Here is an 18,267-nt window from a genome sequence, read left to right on the forward strand (position 1 = left end):
TCACGAAACAAAATTCACCAAAACCTCAAATATCGGCCTCGATAGCCGCATACGTGCGTTGGCTCCCTCGGCTTCGGAGGCAGGTACTGGTCTCCGCCCGGCCTCAGAATGGAGACGCGTTCGGTAAAAGTTTTCCTTTTTTATTAGCTTTCTTATAATCGCGTAACCCGGCAGTGCTGATGTGTTGATGTGGGTTTTCAGATCGCGGGGAATCGCAGTGGAGGCGCGCGCGGGCAGCCACAGGTGGCAACAATAACTCCCACGCGCAGCGCGAGCGAGTTCGGGGGCGGCGTCGGCGTCGGCGAGGGCGTCGACGTCTGCGTCGCGGGAGCATGCAGCGGCGGCGACATGCCGCGCCCCAGCCGCGACTCGTACGGCGACCAGAAGCCGCCCTACTCGTACATCTCGCTGACGGCGATGGCCATCTGGAGCTCGCCCGAGAAGATGCTGCCGCTGGCGGACATCTACCGCTTCATCACCGACCGCTTCCCGTACTACCGGCGCAACACGCAGCGCTGGCAGAACTCGCTGCGGCACAACCTCTCCTTCAACGACTGCTTCGTCAAAGTGCCGCGCAGGCCCGACAGGCCGGGCAAGGGCGCCTACTGGACGCTGCACCCGGCGGCCATCAACATGTTCGAGAACGGCTCCTTCCTGCGCCGCCGGAAGAGGTTCAAACTCCCTAAGGTAAACACAGTTACGAACACTGAGGCCTCCGCGCATACCTGCCGTGCGTCTACACATTGTTCCATAAGCTATATGCTAGTGCGACCAGTTACATAGAACCAGACCAAAACTATCCGAAAGCCCCATGTACTATGGAACAGGCCACCACGCGTAACGACAGTCAGAACCGCCAGTATAGAAGGAGGCAAGAAGTACTGCGTTGCCAGTAGAGAAGCAGGAACTGCCCAATGTGTCAGTCAGGATGTAAGTTCCGCAGTATGTGTTTCAATATGAAATTTAGCCCAAAATAACCTCTCACTCTAAAGTCTGCGTATTACCACAACAATGTACCCACAAATTTATTCAGCTTAAACTCGTATGCTGACCTTTGACTAAACAGAACCTAATTTGAACTCAACAGTAACTGGTCTGAATACATCCTATCTTTATATTATATGCGCAACAGGAGTAAAATAATTATCTGGGACTAATCAAAATTTCCATTTATCTCGTGTCTTGACAATACTGTTGCAGGTTTCTCGAAAGCATAACAGCAAACAGCAAGGAGGCAGTGGCTAAGCTAGATTTCTATTTTAAAATAAAATTTCCAAGCAATATTACTACTGTTGCATACCGCTTTGTGCAGTGTGGTAGTGCGTAATGATAAACCTTCTTTAAACTGTGGCATGGGGAGAGAAGCTGTTTCATGAATTACGATTCCTAGACAAAGATTTTAGAATTAAGTATGTATGACCATAGGACATCTGTTAAGTCATCGGGGAATGATTTCCATGGTACCAGAGGGAGGGAGCTGTAGAGGGCAAAAAGTTTAGTTGAAGACAGAGAGTGGAATACATCCAGCAAATAACTGAGGCGGTAGGTTGCAAATGCTACTCTTAGATGAAAAGGTTGGCACAAGGGATGATTTTGTGGCAGGCCACATCAAACCCGTTAGAAGACTGGTGATATAAATAAATAAATAAATAAAATTAAAAAAATGTATTCAAGAACACAGGGTAAAGCTTCACACATAACATTGGTCTAAAGAGTACTCTGCTTAACAAAGAGAATAACGATTTTAATACGGTAAAATATTAACTGAGAATCTCTATAAAAATCAAACAGGTTAATCCGTTGGTGCGTTAATGGATGACTCGGGGAAGTGGGGTCGTCTTTCTCTCAGCTCTGAGCACGTTAGCAAAGTTAACTAGCTGACAATAATCATTCCGACAAACTAGTTGCGCAGTGCTGCAGTGTTCTTCTTCTTCTTCTTCTTCTCTCTCTCTCTCTCTCTCTCTCTCTCTATATATATATATATATATATATATATATATATATATATATATATATATATATATATATATATATATATATATATATATATATTATTGGTGTTTTGCCCTTAAAGAGGGCATTTGGACTAAACTACATGGCCAGTTCCTTTTGCTGCCTTCCTTGCTGCCCAAACTTCCCTCATTCGCTCGCTGTGTTTCTTTTTCCGGTCCTCTGTCCATGCTTTTTGTCGACTTTGTGTCTTCGGCTTCATCTTGATTGCCTTTTTGGTTGCCCATATTTCTTTCATCTTCTCGCTGTGATCCTGTTTGCTTTCTTCGGTCCATTTTATGCCTGTTCGTTTGTCACATTGTATCACATGTAGTTTACTTTTCTTAATTATGTTTCCGAATTTTATTCTGTCGTTTATTGTGTCTGCTGTTATGTTGAGTTGGTTCAGGTCGTTTTCTACCTCTGCCACCCATTTGTTGTTTCTAGTGGTTACCCAGTCAAAGATCTGTTTGGTCAGCCTGTGTGATGGCATTCTGTATAGGTGTCCATAGAATTGTAGTCTGCGTTTTCTAATCTTTTCTGTGATTGTCTCCGTATGTTTGTACAGTTCCTCTGTAGGTTTCTTGATCCATATTCCATTGTTGTTAGTTGCGCCAAATATTTTCCTAAGTATTTTCCGTTCTACTCTTTCTAATTGTCTGATACGTGTATGCCCTAGGATTAGTGTGGTCTCTGCTGCATATAGTGCCTCGGGGAGCACCACCGTGTCGTAATGGCGTAATTTGGCTTTTTGTGAGACAGACTTCTTGTTGTAATGATTCCACACTACTTTGTATGCCTTGTCCAGTTTAGTCTTTCTTTCTTAGTTTGAGTCTCTGTTATGTCCACTCATTTGTAGTGTTTCACCGAGATATTTGAAGTTTGCCGTTTTGTAAATCGTGACATACTTTGTGTTCAGAGATGAGAGTTTCTTTGTGCTCATAAACTGTGTCTTTTCGTAAGAGATCTGTAGTCCAGTTTTGGAAGCGATTTCGTGCAGTTTTTCAATAGCGTCTTTTGTTTCATTTATACCTTTCGTGACAATCGCCAAATCGTCTGCAAAAGCCAGGCATTTAATCTGTAGGTTTCCTAAGGTTATCCCCTGTTGTGATGTTTCCCATTCTTTTATGACCTTATCTAACACCAGATTGAAAAGGAGAGGTGAGAGGCCATCGCCTTGTCGGACACCTGTGCGAATTTCAAAGGGCTCTGATAGTTCCCCACAGAACTTTACTTTGGAGGTCATGTTGGTTAAAGTTTGCTCTATGATAGCCCGTGCTCTGTTGTCTATTTTGTATTCTGCTAGAGTTTTGAAGAGAGTTTTCCGGTCGATAGAGTCGTACGCCTTTTTGAAGTCAACAAAGGTAATGATCAGGTTCTGTTTGTGTTGTAAAATCATTTTCAGGTTCCAAATTTGTTCCGCACAAGACCGCCCTTTACGGAAGCCTGCTTGGTATTCCCCAATCAAGTGGTCGGTCTGGCATTCTAGTCTGTTCAGTAAAGCTTTAGAGAGGATCTTGTATGTGACCGATAGTAGGGATATTCCTCTGTAGTTTTTCGGGTCATTCTTGTCACTTGTTTTGTGTAGTGGATGTATCAGGACAGTTTTCCAGTCGTCAGGAATTTTCATGGCCTTCCAGATGTCTTCCAAGATCCTGTGGGTGTCTTTGGTGAGTTCTGGGTCTTGTAACTTCCATATTTCCGCGATGATGCCATCTTCTCCTGGTGCTCTACGATTCTTGAATGACTTGATTATTTCTTTAACTTCTTCTAGAGTTGGAGGTTCACTATCTGGATTGTATGTGCTCGTTTCTGTCATCATTTCTTCCATAGGGGGGTCCGTGTTGAGCAGTTTCTCAAATTACTTTGCCAGAATGTCACAATTGTTTTTGGTATTGGTTTCTAGGGTTCCATCCGGTCTTCTGAAGCACAAGTTGGGTGGTTGATATCCAGTCATATTTTCTCTGAACGTTCTGTAGAAATTTCTTGTATTGTTCTTCATGAAGTCCGATTCGATCTCTGTCAGTCGCCGTTTGTCATACTGTCGTTTTTCACTGCGAATGATTTTGCTTGATTGCTTCTGTGTTTTCAAGAAGTTCATCCAATTCTCTTGGGATTTATGGCTACTAAATTTTTTCCATGCACTGATTCGTTGGTCAACAGCTTGGTCACATGTGTGGTTCCACCAACGGTGTTTCCGTGTGCGTGGTGCTTTTGCTAGTTTCATGGCCTCTCGGATTCTTCGTGAAAGTTGTGTCCAGTCTGTCGTTTTCTCCATTTCAATTTTGTGTAATATTTGTGTCTGGTTTAAAGTAACGTATTCTGGATCTGGTCTAACAATTTTGTTCTTCTGGAGCTTTTTCTTGGGCAAAAGACGAATCCTGATCTGTAGTAGGTGGTGGTCTGAGTCGAAGTAGCCTTTACGGGTGTCTATGTTCAAAATTTCTTTTTGTGAGTCTTTCTGGACTATTATGTGGTCGATTTGTAGTTCTTGCTTTCCGCTGGGGAATTTCCATGTTGTAAGTTTTCGTGTTGGTTTCTTGAATTTTGTTGACAGAATGGTGAGGTCGTGGCTTTTGCAAAGTCTATCAGATGTTTTCCGTTTTTGTTGGTGTCCTTGTGTGGAGTCTGTTTTCCTGTGATATGTCTGTATATCTTTTCTTCTCCGAGTTTAGCGTTGAAGTCTCCCAGTATTATTTTGACTCTATGTGCAGGAATTTTTCTGATAGTTTCTTCCATTGTCATCCAGAAGTCATCCATTTCGTCCGGGTTTTTCCTGTTGTAGTCATTAGTCGGTGCATGTGCGTTGATTATTGTGTAGGATTTATTGGCTGATTTCACTGTGATGGTGCTGATTCTTTCGTTTGGTGACGAAAAGTCAATTATGCTGTCCATGATGGACCTGTGTACTGCAAATCCTGTGTCAAAAAGCCTTAGGTTTTTCAGTTGTCTCGATGGTTTTCCTTTGTATATTCTGAAATTCTCCGTGTTGAAATGGTCTTCGTCTGTGAATCGTGTTTCTTGCAGTGCACATATTTTGATTTGAAATTTTTCGAGAGTGTCTGTCAGTTGTTTCATCTTTTCTGTCTTCATCAGTGTGTTCACGTTGAGTGTGTCGATGTAGTGTTTGCGTTTGGTCTTGAGGGAGTTTGAGAAGCTCCGATTCTTCTCATGATGTCCGTGAGCCCCCGGAATCCGATGCTCACGACGATCCCAGTCTATTGACTGGGGCCCGGGGTAATGAGATTTTTCTCGTTGTACCATCATGATGTTTAATAGTTGGATGTATGGCATGCTGCCGACTACAACCTGACTTTCCAGATCAGGAGGTTGGTTGAGGCCGCCACTGACATGTGGAGCAGACGCCTTTTGTAGCCGCCCACTGTGGGAACAGACGCTACTAGTAGTTTTGGTCCGCCCCGAGTATTTCATTTCCTCGGTACCACCTATGTCTAGGAGGCATTCCACTATCCGCCACCTGGGGAGGCGCTCGGTTGCGGGTCTACTAACCGCCCCGATATATATATATATATATATATATATATATATATATATATATATATATATATATATATATATATATACTTTTCGCATTTCAATATATACGTAGTATTCATCCGTGCTGTCTTTTAGGTATAGGGTAATATCAACAACAGTAATATAGGTAATAGGGTAATATCAACAACAATATATATATATATATATATATATATACTTTTCGCATTTCGATATATACATAATATTCATCCGTGCTGTCAACAACAGCAATAAATGGAATAACGGGAATAGGATTCGTTATGAATAGGAAAGTAGGACAGAGAGAGAGCTACTGTAAACTGTTCGGTGATAGGATTGTTCTCATCAGAATCGCCAGCAAATCAACAATTGAGATCTTCCAATACCGAATATAATCACAAGTCAACATAGGACTACTGCGTACGTCCATCACCTACCACACTTCAAGTAAGGACGTATCAGACAGCGCGAGGCAAAGACTTGGCCACAACAAGGCTAAAGATTTTTTAACAGTGACATAACTTGCTCTCTGTCTGACGTTCTTATCGATAACTTACAAAAATCAAAATGACATGCCCACCTTGCAAGGAGAGCAGAGTTACTTAGACATTGCACGGTACCTGAGTAACATACACAGTGTATTGCAGTTCCGTTAGGACTATAGATATGAAAAATAAGTCATGGATTATGTTCACAAAATGACTGTATTTATTATAGCCTACCCCTGAATCAAAACATAACTGAAATCATTTTAAAAGTGTTTTGAAACAGTCACAGTATTCCTTTTTTGGAGCTGCATTTAGTACTACTGTACAGTTTTCATGTATGTCCTTAACGGCGTCATAACTGTGTCCTTTCATTGCCATCTTCAGTTTGGGAAACAAGCAAAAGTCGACTGGGCCCAAATCCGGAGAATACGGTGAGTGATCCAGGACTGTGATCCATTTGTTGACCAAAAATCCGTGCAAAATCTTCGCTTCGTCGGCTGGGATGTCGTCCTGAAGGAGCGACCAGGAAACCCCCTTTCGGTATCCGGGTCGAATTCGACAAATTCTCCCCACAAACGCTGGAGGGCTCGAAAAACTTGACGTTGTCTCACTTCTTCACTGCCATTTCCCGACGACTGTCAGACACGTATTGTTACATTCGCTGCCAGGATTGTTACAGTAACAATGCTTGTGCTTTGACTTCCTACACAGCTGTTTTTGAAACTTCAAGGATAATAACGCCGCAACTCGCCACGAGATATCATTGAAGTTTGGAATTCGCACAAGCAATCCTAACGGAACTGGGGCTGACATTTCAACCCATCTAGAAGCTGCCCAAGTGGACTGTTGCTGATGTGATGGTGAAGTGGAGACGTAGAGGAACAACCACAACTAAACTAAGACCAGGAAAACTTCATGTACTGACGGACAGGGACGGCAGAGCAGTGCGGAGGATGGCTGCAAAACATCGCTTGAAATCTGCGGAAGGAATCAGTTGTGCGTTCAGAAGTGCTGCGAGGAGTCCATATATCACAATGACTGTGCGTGGAGAGTTAAAAAGAGTACCTGCCAGGGTAGCCGAGAGCGCTAACGCGCTGCTTCCTGGGCTCAGGTAGATGCACTGGCCCCGGCTTTGAATCCGCCCGGCGGATTAACGACGAGGGCCGGAGTGCCGGCCAGCCTGGATGTGGTTTTTAGGCGGTTTTCCACATCCCGCTAGGTGAATACCGGGCTGGACCCCACGTTCCGCCTCAGTTACACGCGTCGCAGATATTTGAAACACGTCTGCACTATTTCCCGCTTCACACTAGATGCAGACAGTTGGGGTACACTGATTCCATCCTGGGAGGGGGGGGGGGGGGTACAGGGTGGCGGCAGGAAGGGTATCCGGCCATCCCTACAACTAACATTGCCACATCCGTTGTAACCACGCCGACCCTGCGATCGCTGCGGAACTATGGAGTAAGCGAAAGAAAGAAAGAAAGAGAGTTCAAAAGAGTGGGAATACATTGGTTGACCATTGCCTCACAAACAACACCTTTCTGTAGTCAATGATGAGTTGGCTTGAGGTGTTGCAAAGAGGGGCGCTACTCGACCACGGATCTAGTACTCGAGCAATTTCGTATAAATCACGTTATGCCCTTAAGCAATCCGACGGAAGGATTCGGTTGTGCGAATGCCTGAAGGAGTCTACCATCACGAGTAGTGCCAACAGTGAAGTGCAGAGGAAGCGTGTGACGTTGTGAGGATGTCTTTCGTGACGAGGATATGGTCCCCTTACTGCGGTAACGAAAAAACTGAGTGTCAGTCCAATGACATACCACAGGTTCTGTTCCGTAAGCACGTATTTAATTTGACAGACGCTTGGTGCATGTCTCATAATCCATACGGCTCTAAGGCGATAATGACAGAGGAAAGCTTGTGTAAAAATTTCGTAAACTTGCTGTTTTTGTACGAACTTCGGACTCCTTGCTAAGAAGTACTACCTCACAATTTATGAGGGTTGTCCGGAAAGTATGTTCCGATCGGTCGCTAAACGGAAACCACATTGAAAATCAGAAACATTTTATTTGCAAAAGTTAGCTACACTTTACAGATACTTCTCTACATAGTCGGCACTCCGACTTACACATTTGTCGGAGCGTTATACCAAATTATCAACACCATCGTCATATAAGGCAGCCGCCTGTGCTTTCCGACAATTCTCTACGCTGGTCTATAGCGCGTAGCCAGCGCCCAAGTGTTGTCTTCGTATCCTGCGTTTCATGTGAACAGAAAGGATACTCAGGACGAGCCAATTAGGGCTTTGTTGTGGGTGACTAAACACTTCCCATGTGCTGCATGAGCTTCTTCACTGCCCCTGCAGAGTGCGGCTGAGAATTGCCATGAAGAAGGAAATGCGTGGCAGTTGTGTTAGGTTGGCTGCATTCATTAAGGCGAAATCTCTCAGCGGGCCCTCCTACCTGGCGGGAGACATTGTCGTTCTATGCTTCTTTACTCGCTCACAGTGCGTTCACAACTGAAAAGAGCGTCTTGATGCGATCGACGGTCATACTAGAGACACTACCCAACACATCTGTGCAAAGCTTCATCAGGTTTCCACAGTGGTGTCCATTTTGTGACCGATCGGAACTTACTTTCTGGGCAACCCTCGTATTTACCTTGGCAATTACGAGGGTTGCCCAGAAAGTAAAGCACGAATTTCTTTTCTTCAACAATTCTGTATTGTAGTTGACGAGAATTACACACACACGAAGGAACGGTGTTTTATCTACGCACTCTATTCTTCCACGCAATCTCCAGCTCGTTCTATGGCTTCCTCCAGCGCGAAACAAGGGCTTCTTCGCCCTGTCTGTACGAATCCTTGTCCTGGGGACGGAGCCAATGCTTCACTGTGTGAATCACGTCCTCATGTCTTCCACGAATGCCATCCTTTAACTGCCCTAACAAGTGGAAGTGTGCTAGGTCAGGGCCGTAGAATGGATGGAGTAACACTGTCCAACCTTGTTTTGCTGTGTGTTCAGCAGTCCTCAGACTTCAGCGAAACTGTACTTTCGAATTGTAAGTTGTAGGAGAATGGACAGGTGGTGAAATAACTTGTTCCTCTATTTCACACTAGTCTCTTATACATAATGAGTCTGCTTCGTTAAAATTGCGCTTCCAATATTGGTTATATCGGACCCCATATTTTTCACAGAAGCTGTTATTATAAACACATCCTTTTTTTTGGAGCGTCCTAATCAGTTCGTATGATAAATTTTAAAAAACTATTAATAATGCGTAAAATTATCTGACTCCGTCTCACAGTCTGCCTGTTTTGCGTAACGTAGGCCGTAATTAGAAAGGAGGTTGCGTTGACAGATGAGACAAGCTACAAGCGACTTTCGTGACAGAAGACAAGACAAGTGTTCACGTGTGTGACTCTTGGCGATGATGGCCAGCTTTCATCGTAATCAGCAGCGCGCGTCTGAATAGGATAACCGCTGCGCAGACGGCCCGTCACAGTGCCAGCACCAGACAAGCCTTATTCTGTGAAATTCACAACGGAACACTTTTATGAGGCACCGAACCGCGTTCTTTCCACTACGCACTTGTCGTGCTCGTAAATGTGCGTCAGGCGATTCATCCTGCTAGGGGAACGTCTTCGCCGCTATGCAACTAAGATGAAGGTACTAGGTGACGGCAAAAGTTTCATTGCTATTCTATACTGTGAAATAGTTACCTGGTTGCCTGGTTTGAAGGTGACATATACTGTTTACGATAAATTTCATTAAAGAGTAATTGCAATATAAATCAGTACTCAGTATACGAATTCTCAGGAGCCTTTAGCAGTATTGCACGCTTTTAAAAGCGTGTGACATTATGTAAGATAAATATGCTGTCCTTGGAATCTATTTCTGAACGTACTCGCACGCCCTATGCTATAATTTTCGTATATTTCCTCGTCCTCTTCAGCTTCTAATTATTGGTATTCCATTTAGTACTGTTTACTTGCAGTCAAAGAAATCCGTTATACGTCACCCTCCTTTCAACGCTCGTGAAATTCTCAACACAGGTTCTCTTTCTAGAGTCAAATCTGAAGAAGACGCAGCAAGGGAATACACTCTATAGTTCAATTCTTTTATCTTGGCGGCTCGCGCATGCCCGCCCAGATGCGGGAGATTGCGGCGTTGCCAGTTGCAAACGACGCACGCGCCAAGAGAAACAGCGCCATAGTGTAGTATAGTTCCCAAACTTACGTTTAGGGGGGGAGCGCGCAGTTTGTGTTTGTGTTTGTCACAACGGATAGCAAATACTTGCCAAAACATAGATCAGTCGACGAAAACATTGAATATGAAGTTGCCAAAGCAGCGAAGCAAGGAATTGCGTCAGACAATCAAGTAGCTCGGCAACGAATGGCAAAATGTGATTTTTTGGGATGAATCCAGGTTCTGATTACAGCGTCATGATGGTCGCATCCGTGTTTGGCGACATCGCGGTGAACCCACGTTGGAAGCGTGTATTCGTCATCGCCATACTGGCGTGATGGTATGGGGTGCCATTGGTTACACGTCTCGGTCACCTCTTGTTCGCATTGACGGCACTTTGAACAGTGGACGTCACATTTCAGATGTGTTACGACCCGTGGCTCTGCCCTTCATTCGATCCCTGCGAAACCCTACATTTCAGCAGGATTATGCACGACCGCATGTTGCAGATCCTGTACGGGCCTTTCTGGATACAGAAAATGTTCGACTGCTGCCCTGGCCAGATCATTCTCCAGATCTCTCAGAAATTGAAATCGTCTGGTCAATGGTGGCGGAGCAACTGGCTCGTCACAATACGCTAGTCACTACTCTTGATGAACTGTGGTGTCGTGTTGAAGTTGCAAGGGCAGCTGTACCTGTACGCGCCATCCAAGCTCTGTTTGACTCAATGCCCAGGCGTATCAAGGCCGTTATTACGGCCAGAGGTGGTTGTTCTGGGTACTGATTTCTCAGGATCTATCCACCCAAATTGCGTGAAAATGTAATCAGATGTCAGTTCTAGTATAATATAATTGTCCAATGAATACCCGTTTATCATCTGCATTTCTTCTTGGTGTAGCAATTTTAATGGCCAGTAATGTAATTCCAATACAGAGGAGGACATTTTAATTGAAAGACGTTGCACGGTATCTGCGTATAAATACGATATTGTAGGAATTGTGCCATTAATATAGATTTGTGTCACACTTTCATCGAGGAGTCCTAGCGTATGTCTCGGATTAGGATGACAACCAATGGAGTAGTTAATGCATTTTCTCGTCATTTTGTTTTGTTTTTGTTTTTAATTATATTAATGTCTATAGCGCGTCTCAAAGTATAAGTGCTTTTCATCTTATTACACCCAGCTCAGTTAGTGTGTATCTCTTACGTGACTGCACAGACCACTTTCGTGTGGAAATGGCTCCCTTAAGTAGCACACTCAGTGGCTGGAGATGAAAGTGGTTGAGATGTGCGAAGATTCCGTGTTCCTCGCTTGACGTCCTTATACCTGCAACAACAACTGTAGAGACAGTTCGGCACCAACATTTATTCTCTTCTATATCCTCCCGGGTCTGGAGTGAGCTGGGTCCTCTTCACGTTGCATTTAAGTTGATTGTTGTAACGCTTCACTGAAGCTCCTCGATACTCGCACCAGAGTGCTTTTCGCGCCAAAGATCTTCCCGGGAAAGTCTATTGTCATTCATACAGCGGACATGTCTCAATTGTCTTGGCTGATGTTTTTGACAGCGCGCTTTTTAGAACGTACACGTTAGTGGCATGATCCTAGTAGCGTTCAGTATTGTTCTGATCTTCTGCCGCTGGGAGTGCACAAACGTTTGGATATGACGACAATATATCGTCCAGTTCAACAGGCGTATTGTAACATAGAAATGATAACAGACTGATATACCAATAGCCTGGTATACCGCAAGTTCATGTGCTCTTTAGCCTCTTCTTTTGTGAAGATATTAATTACATTCCAACGGCTGTTTGTGCTGCACACTTCTCCACAGTACAGAGTCTGGGAGAGTAACAACATACACGAGAATATTCGTAAGTATCTCCAGGATTTCAGCAGTTGACTGCGCGAAAACTACGAGACATAAGGAAAATGGACACATATCAGTGGATAGACTATCTCTACAAGGTTTTTAACTCACGTCACAGATGGGCAACATGGGCATCCTTTGTGACGTGGCAGACGTCAATACGTGCGGAAATTTATCGAACTCGCTGATACAAATCGCCTGGGAAAACACGACAGCTGCCCACATTGTAAATCTATCCATTGTAGTAGTAACATTGGTATTAGTAAGAGCAGTAATTACTTCATTCATCCATAAATCACTTTTACAACAATACTGGGCATTACAATTTAATAACAACAAAAATAACATAATTGAAACATACGGGCAGTTACGTACTTACGGGAACTAGTTTGACGTGGATGGAACAGGTAGTCGCTCGTGGACGTAAAGGAGGAACCATCTCTGCATTTGCCTGGCGTAATTTAGGGAAACCACGGAAAACCTAAATCAGGGTGGATGAATTGAAGTCTTTAACCTCCAAGCTCCTGACTGCAAAACCAATTTGTTTAAAACAGTGCCAACTTACTCGTTTTGTCCATAGTTCAAATGGCTCTGAACACTATGGGTTTTAACATCGGAGGTCATCAGTACCCTAGAACTTAGTACTACTTAAACCTAACTAACCTAAGAACATCACACACATCCATGCCCGAGACAGGATTCGAACCTGCGACAGTAGCTGTTGCGCGGTTCCAGACAGAAGCGCCTAGAAAGCGCTCGGCCATTATCCATAGTGCACCGCGATGTTTTGCAAGGATGTTATTTAATAATGTAAAAGACTAGTGGCTATTGATATACTTTCCGGGATGTGAGGTCGTGGTCCAAAACTTTTCTGCTCCTTACGTTTCGTCCAGGAGTCGGCAAGACTCAGCGGAGCAGCGCCTCTGAGGAAGTCCAGCGCAGTCCTGGACGAAACGTAAGGAGCAGAAAAGTTCTTGGACCACGACCTCACACCCCGGAAAGTATATCAATAGCCATGCTATCCGGTCGTGAAAGCCTTCATTCTACTAAAAGACTAGTGCTACACTCTTCATTTACTTCTCATTCCAAGTCACTGCACACACTTCACAGACATTGTTTCACAATGTAACTACACACACTATCAACTGACGTCATGACGATAGAGACGATGTTTGATTCCTATGTTGTGTGTCGCAACATTTGCGAGAGTAAAATCTCAGTCAGCATCCGTCTATAATGAGTAAGACTATAAGGTTTCAATATTATACATTTCATAGTTTTTGGAGTAAGGTTTTCCAAGAAAGAAAATAAAAGGCAATAAAAGAAGAAAAATAGTAGCAAACATAGTGGATAAGTGTTAATTGAATTAATAGACATTTTCTTTATGTGATTATTATTTATTTGTGTTACATTTTGTACCACACCCCCAACTCTGCGTTATCTAATTGTAAGTAATCTTTCATTATGTAGAATGTATTGCATAGCAATAATTTTTGAACTGACTTTTTAGACAAGTTCGATTCAGTAATCCCTTGAATCGCCCTGGCCAGTTTTATTCCTTGGCAGAAAACGCTGTGTACAATTTTACGTTTATTCTTTCTTAATAAAAACAAGTTCTAGATCTTGTTTCATGGTCACTGACAGAGTCGTTTGCACTGTAATTATTGAAGTTTTTTTTTATATGCACAATTGACAGGTAAATGTACTCACATGGTTGCCTATCTGCAGGCGCGAACTAATTCGATGCGACACTGCAGGTGATATTTCTACGTGTTCTAATATGCCTGCCCCTAGTGCAACTACACCAGGGAGCGTACGACGAATCGAAACTGGCAGAGATGCCATGTCAGCTACTTTGTGTCAGCCGGCCGAAGTGGCCGTGTGGTTAAAGGCGCTGCAGTCTGGAACCGCAAGACCGCTACGGTCGCAGGTTCGAATCCTGCCTCGGGCATGGATGTTTGTGATGTCCTTAGGTTAGTTAGGTTTAACTAGTTCTAAGTTCTAGGGAACTAATGACGTCAGCAGTTGAGTCCCATAGTGCTCAGAGCCATTTGATCCAATTTACTTTGTGTCATACTTCTGTGTTTTGGCTCATTCGCCTTCTGAAACCCCAGAGGTTCTTACGAATAAGAGCGAGTGTTTAGCGCTGTAATCGCACATTCATTATCAGTTTTCGCCTGGAGGTACACATTTTTAGAACAGATTATAGAGTCATCACATGGATACTAACTTACACATCGATTGTACAGGGTGGTCCATCGATCGTGACCGGGCTAAGTATCTCACGAAATAAGCGTCAAACGAAAAAACTAAAAAAAGCGAAACTCGTCTAGCTTGAAGGGGGAAACCAGATGGGCTATGATTGGCCCGCTAGATGGCGCTGCCATAAATCAAATGGATATCAACTGCGTTTTTTTAAAAATAGGAACACCCGTTTTTATTACATATTCGTGTAGTACGTAAAGAAATATCAATGTTTTACTTGGACCACTTTTCTCGATTTGTGATAGATGGCGCTGTAATAGTCACAAACATGTGGCTCACAATTATAGACGAACAGTTGGTAACAGGTAGGTTTTTTAAATTAAAATACAGAACGTAGGTACGTTTGAACATTTTATTTCGGTTGTTCTAATGTGATACATGCACCTTTGTGAACTTATCATTTCTGAGAACGCATGCTGTTACAGCGTGATTACCGTAAATACCACATTAATGCAATAAATGCTCAAAATGATGTCCGCCAACCTCAATTAATTTGGCAATACGTGTAACGACATTCCTCTCAACAGCGAGTAGTTCGCCTTTCATAATGTTCGCACATGCATTGACAATGCGCTGACGCATGTTGTCAGGCGTTGTCGGTGGATCACGACATCCGTCAACTTTCCCCACAGAAAGAAATCCGGGGACGCCAGATCCGGTGAACGTGCTTCGACGACCAATCCACCTGTCATGAAATATGCTATTCAATATCGCTTCAAGAGCACGCGAGCTATGTGCCGGACATCCATCATGTTGGAAGTACATCGCCATTCTGTCATGCAGTGAAACATCTTGTAGTAACACCGTTAGAACATCACGTAGGAAATCAGCATACATTGCACCATTTAGATTGCCATCGGTAAAATGGGAGCCAATAATCCTTCCTCCCATAATGCCGCACCATGTATTAAACTGGCAAGGTAGCTGATGTTCCACTTGTCGCAGCCATCGTGGATTTTTCGTTGCCAATAGTGCATATTGTGCCGGTTTACGTTACAGCTGTTGGTGAATGACGCTTCGTCGCTAAATAGAACGCGTGCAAAAAATCTGTCATCGTCCCGTAATTTCTCTTGTGCCTAATGGCAGAACTGTACACGACGTTCAAAGTCGTCGCCATGCAATTCCTGGTGCATAGAAATATGGTACGGGTGCAATCGATGTTGATGTAGGATTCTCAACACCAAAGTTTTTGAGATTCCCGATTCTCGCGCAGTTTTTCTGCTACTGATGTGCGGATTAGCCGCGACAGGAGCTAAAACACCGACTTCGGCATCATCATTTGTTGCAGGTCGTGGTTGACGTTTCACATGAGACTGAACACTTCCTGTTTCCTTAAATAACGTAACTATCCGGAGAACGGTCCGGACACTTTGATGATGTCGTCCAGGATACCGAGCATCATACATAGCACACGCCCGTTGGGCATTTTGATCACAATAGCTATACATCAACACCATATGGACCTTTTCCCCAATTGGTAAACGGTCTATTTTAACACGGTTAATGTATCACGAAGCAAATACCGTCCGCACTGACGGAATGTTACGTGATACCACGTACTTATACGTTTGTGACATCGCCATTTGTCACAAAGCGAAAAAAGTGGTCCAACTGAAACATTGATATTTCCTTACGTACTACACGAATCTATAATAAAAAATGGGGGTTCATATTTAAAAAACGCAGTGCCATCTAGCGGGCCAACCGTAGCGCCACCTGATTTCCATCTTCAAGCTAGACGAGTTTCGTTCTTTGCAGTTTTTTCGTTTGATGCTTATTTCGTGAGATATTTGGCCTGGTCACTATCAATGGACCACCCTGTATAGCTACATGCACTACCTGATCAAAGGTATCGATATACCCAAAGAAGACATTAATGTGGAGTGATTCCACCCTCCGCCTTATGATGGTTAGACTCTGAATGTATGTTGAGGCGTGGCAGCCCGTTCTTCCTCAAGAGAGATAACCATGTTGTTTATTAGGGTCTGGAGCGAACTCATCTCATAGGTGTTCCATTGTGCTCAAGTTGGATCTCTGCCGAGGCCAGTTGATTTCAGTAATAATATTCTCCACAGAACGTCGCCACATAGATGCTGCTTTATGATAGGGTGGACTGTCATGCTGACAGCCATCGCCTCCGATCTGTTGCTCTGTTGTACGCAGTACACAATGTTGCAAATTATCTTCATATCCTTCAGAATTTAGCATTTCCTTACTCACAGTAAGGGCACCACACACGAACCACGAAATACGCCATATTCCGTAACACCATCTTGTCCGTACTTCATTGCTCTCACTACATATGATAGCAGGTTAATGTTCTCCGGGAAGTTGCCAAAACTAAGCCCTTCCATCGGATTGCCAAACAGTATAGCGTGATTAGTCCCTTCAAATCACTCATTTCCATCGATCGCACAGTGGCACCGCTATTTTGGCCAACTCAAGTGTCTCTTAACATTTTGAGAAGCTCCTCGTCCATTGTACCCCATTCTTCTTAGCTACCTATGCAGAGTCTACGTGGTAGCTGGGCTGCTGTTAGCACTTCGGAAAACACGAGTGGTTCTATCCGATGATTCCGTGAGGTTTTCTACAACCACTCTCCGCAATGGTCGACGGTCCCTGTCCGTCAGGACAAGAGGTTTGCCTGGTGTTACTTTAGCTGCGGTTGTTCGTTTGCGTTTCCACTTCACAATCAAATCACGAATGGTCGACCTGAGCAGCTTTAGAGGGGTTGAAATGTCCCTGACAGATGTGTTACTTGGGTGACATCAAGTCTATAACCAACGTTCGAAGTCACTGCCTGACCGACACATTCTGTTGTTGCAGCTATTCTACTGACAACGCAATACTAAAACCAATCTCCGCCAGAACACGCCATGAAGGCCCAACGGTACCGACCAACCGCCGTGTCGTCCTCAGCACACAGGCGTCACTGGATGCGGATATGGAAGGTTATGTAGTCAGCACACCGCTCTCCCGGCCGTATGTCAGTTTACGAGACTGGAGCCGTTGCTTCTTGATCATGTAGCTCCTCAGTTTGCCTCACAAGGGCGGACTGCACCCCGGTTGTCTACTGCGCTCGGCAGACTGGATGGTCACCCATCCAAATGCTAGCCCAGTCCGCCATCGCTTAACTTAGGTGATCTGACGGGAACCGGTGTTACCACTGCGGCAAGGCCGTCGGAATAACGATTACGCTGATGCTGAAAAGACGAGCCTGTCCTTGGTTCGAGATGGTGCAGTTTAGACAAAATTGTCATTCCTGCGGTTCCTAGGGGGGTGAAGAATAGGTATTACCATTCTTGTTGATTTGTCCTTGCTGGCGGAGCCTGTAAAAGAGGTAAACACACTGATGGGGGATTGGTAAAACTTAATCTCTCAGCAGGTCAGGCCAACGCGTGGTTGGCCTGTGGTGAGGTTGTTGGTCCAGTCCTCGGATGAACCGGTTGCGGAAGTGGCCCGCTTTCTCGTAGAACTTCTTGCGGATTGCGCGAACCCTATCTCGCGGAGGCAGGATCCCGGTGTCCTCGTGGAAGATGCATGGCAGTCTTCAGGGCGCGCTTCTGTGTCCGCTGCAGAGTCACAATGTGAACATCTGCGGCTTGCCCCCAGACCACGACAGCGTACTCTAACAGCGGGCCGACCGATGTTAGGTACAGCGTGATGCCGTGTTGTGGTGGCAATGACGACTGCGGTTTTAGCAGTGGACACAGGGCGCGACGGCCTACTATTGCTCTCCGTTTGACATCACGGATGTGATGCTTCCAGGTGAGCCTGCGGTCTAGGGTGACCCCTAGGTATTTCGCCGTCCCACTCCATGGGATCGGTTCTCCCAGTGTGTAAGCTTAGGGACTGATGACCTTAGCGGTTAAGTCCCATAATATTTCACACACATTTGAACAGTAATCAAGTACATAGTACATTACGCATCAATGGTACAGCTACACACACTGA

At 44.5% G+C, this 18,267-nt stretch overlaps 1 protein-coding gene across 1 annotated transcript in view; it reads left to right on the top strand.

Annotated features, from left to right (window-relative positions):
- Positions 1–315: 315 nt before the first annotated feature.
- LOC126484927 (forkhead box protein B2-like) overlaps positions 316–18,267 on the top strand; it is a 145,933-nt gene continuing 127,981 nt past the window's right edge. The window contains exon 1 of the mRNA XM_050108529.1: positions 316–687. Coding sequence (XP_049964486.1) covers positions 349–687 — 339 coding nt within the window. The 5' untranslated portion in view covers positions 316–348. The remainder of the gene's footprint in view (positions 688–18,267) is intronic.

The sequence above is a fragment of the Schistocerca serialis genome, chromosome 6 (genome assembly GCF_023864345.2).
Source record: "Schistocerca serialis cubense isolate TAMUIC-IGC-003099 chromosome 6, iqSchSeri2.2, whole genome shotgun sequence".
In the NCBI taxonomy this organism is placed as follows: Eukaryota; Metazoa; Arthropoda; class Insecta; order Orthoptera; family Acrididae; genus Schistocerca; species Schistocerca serialis.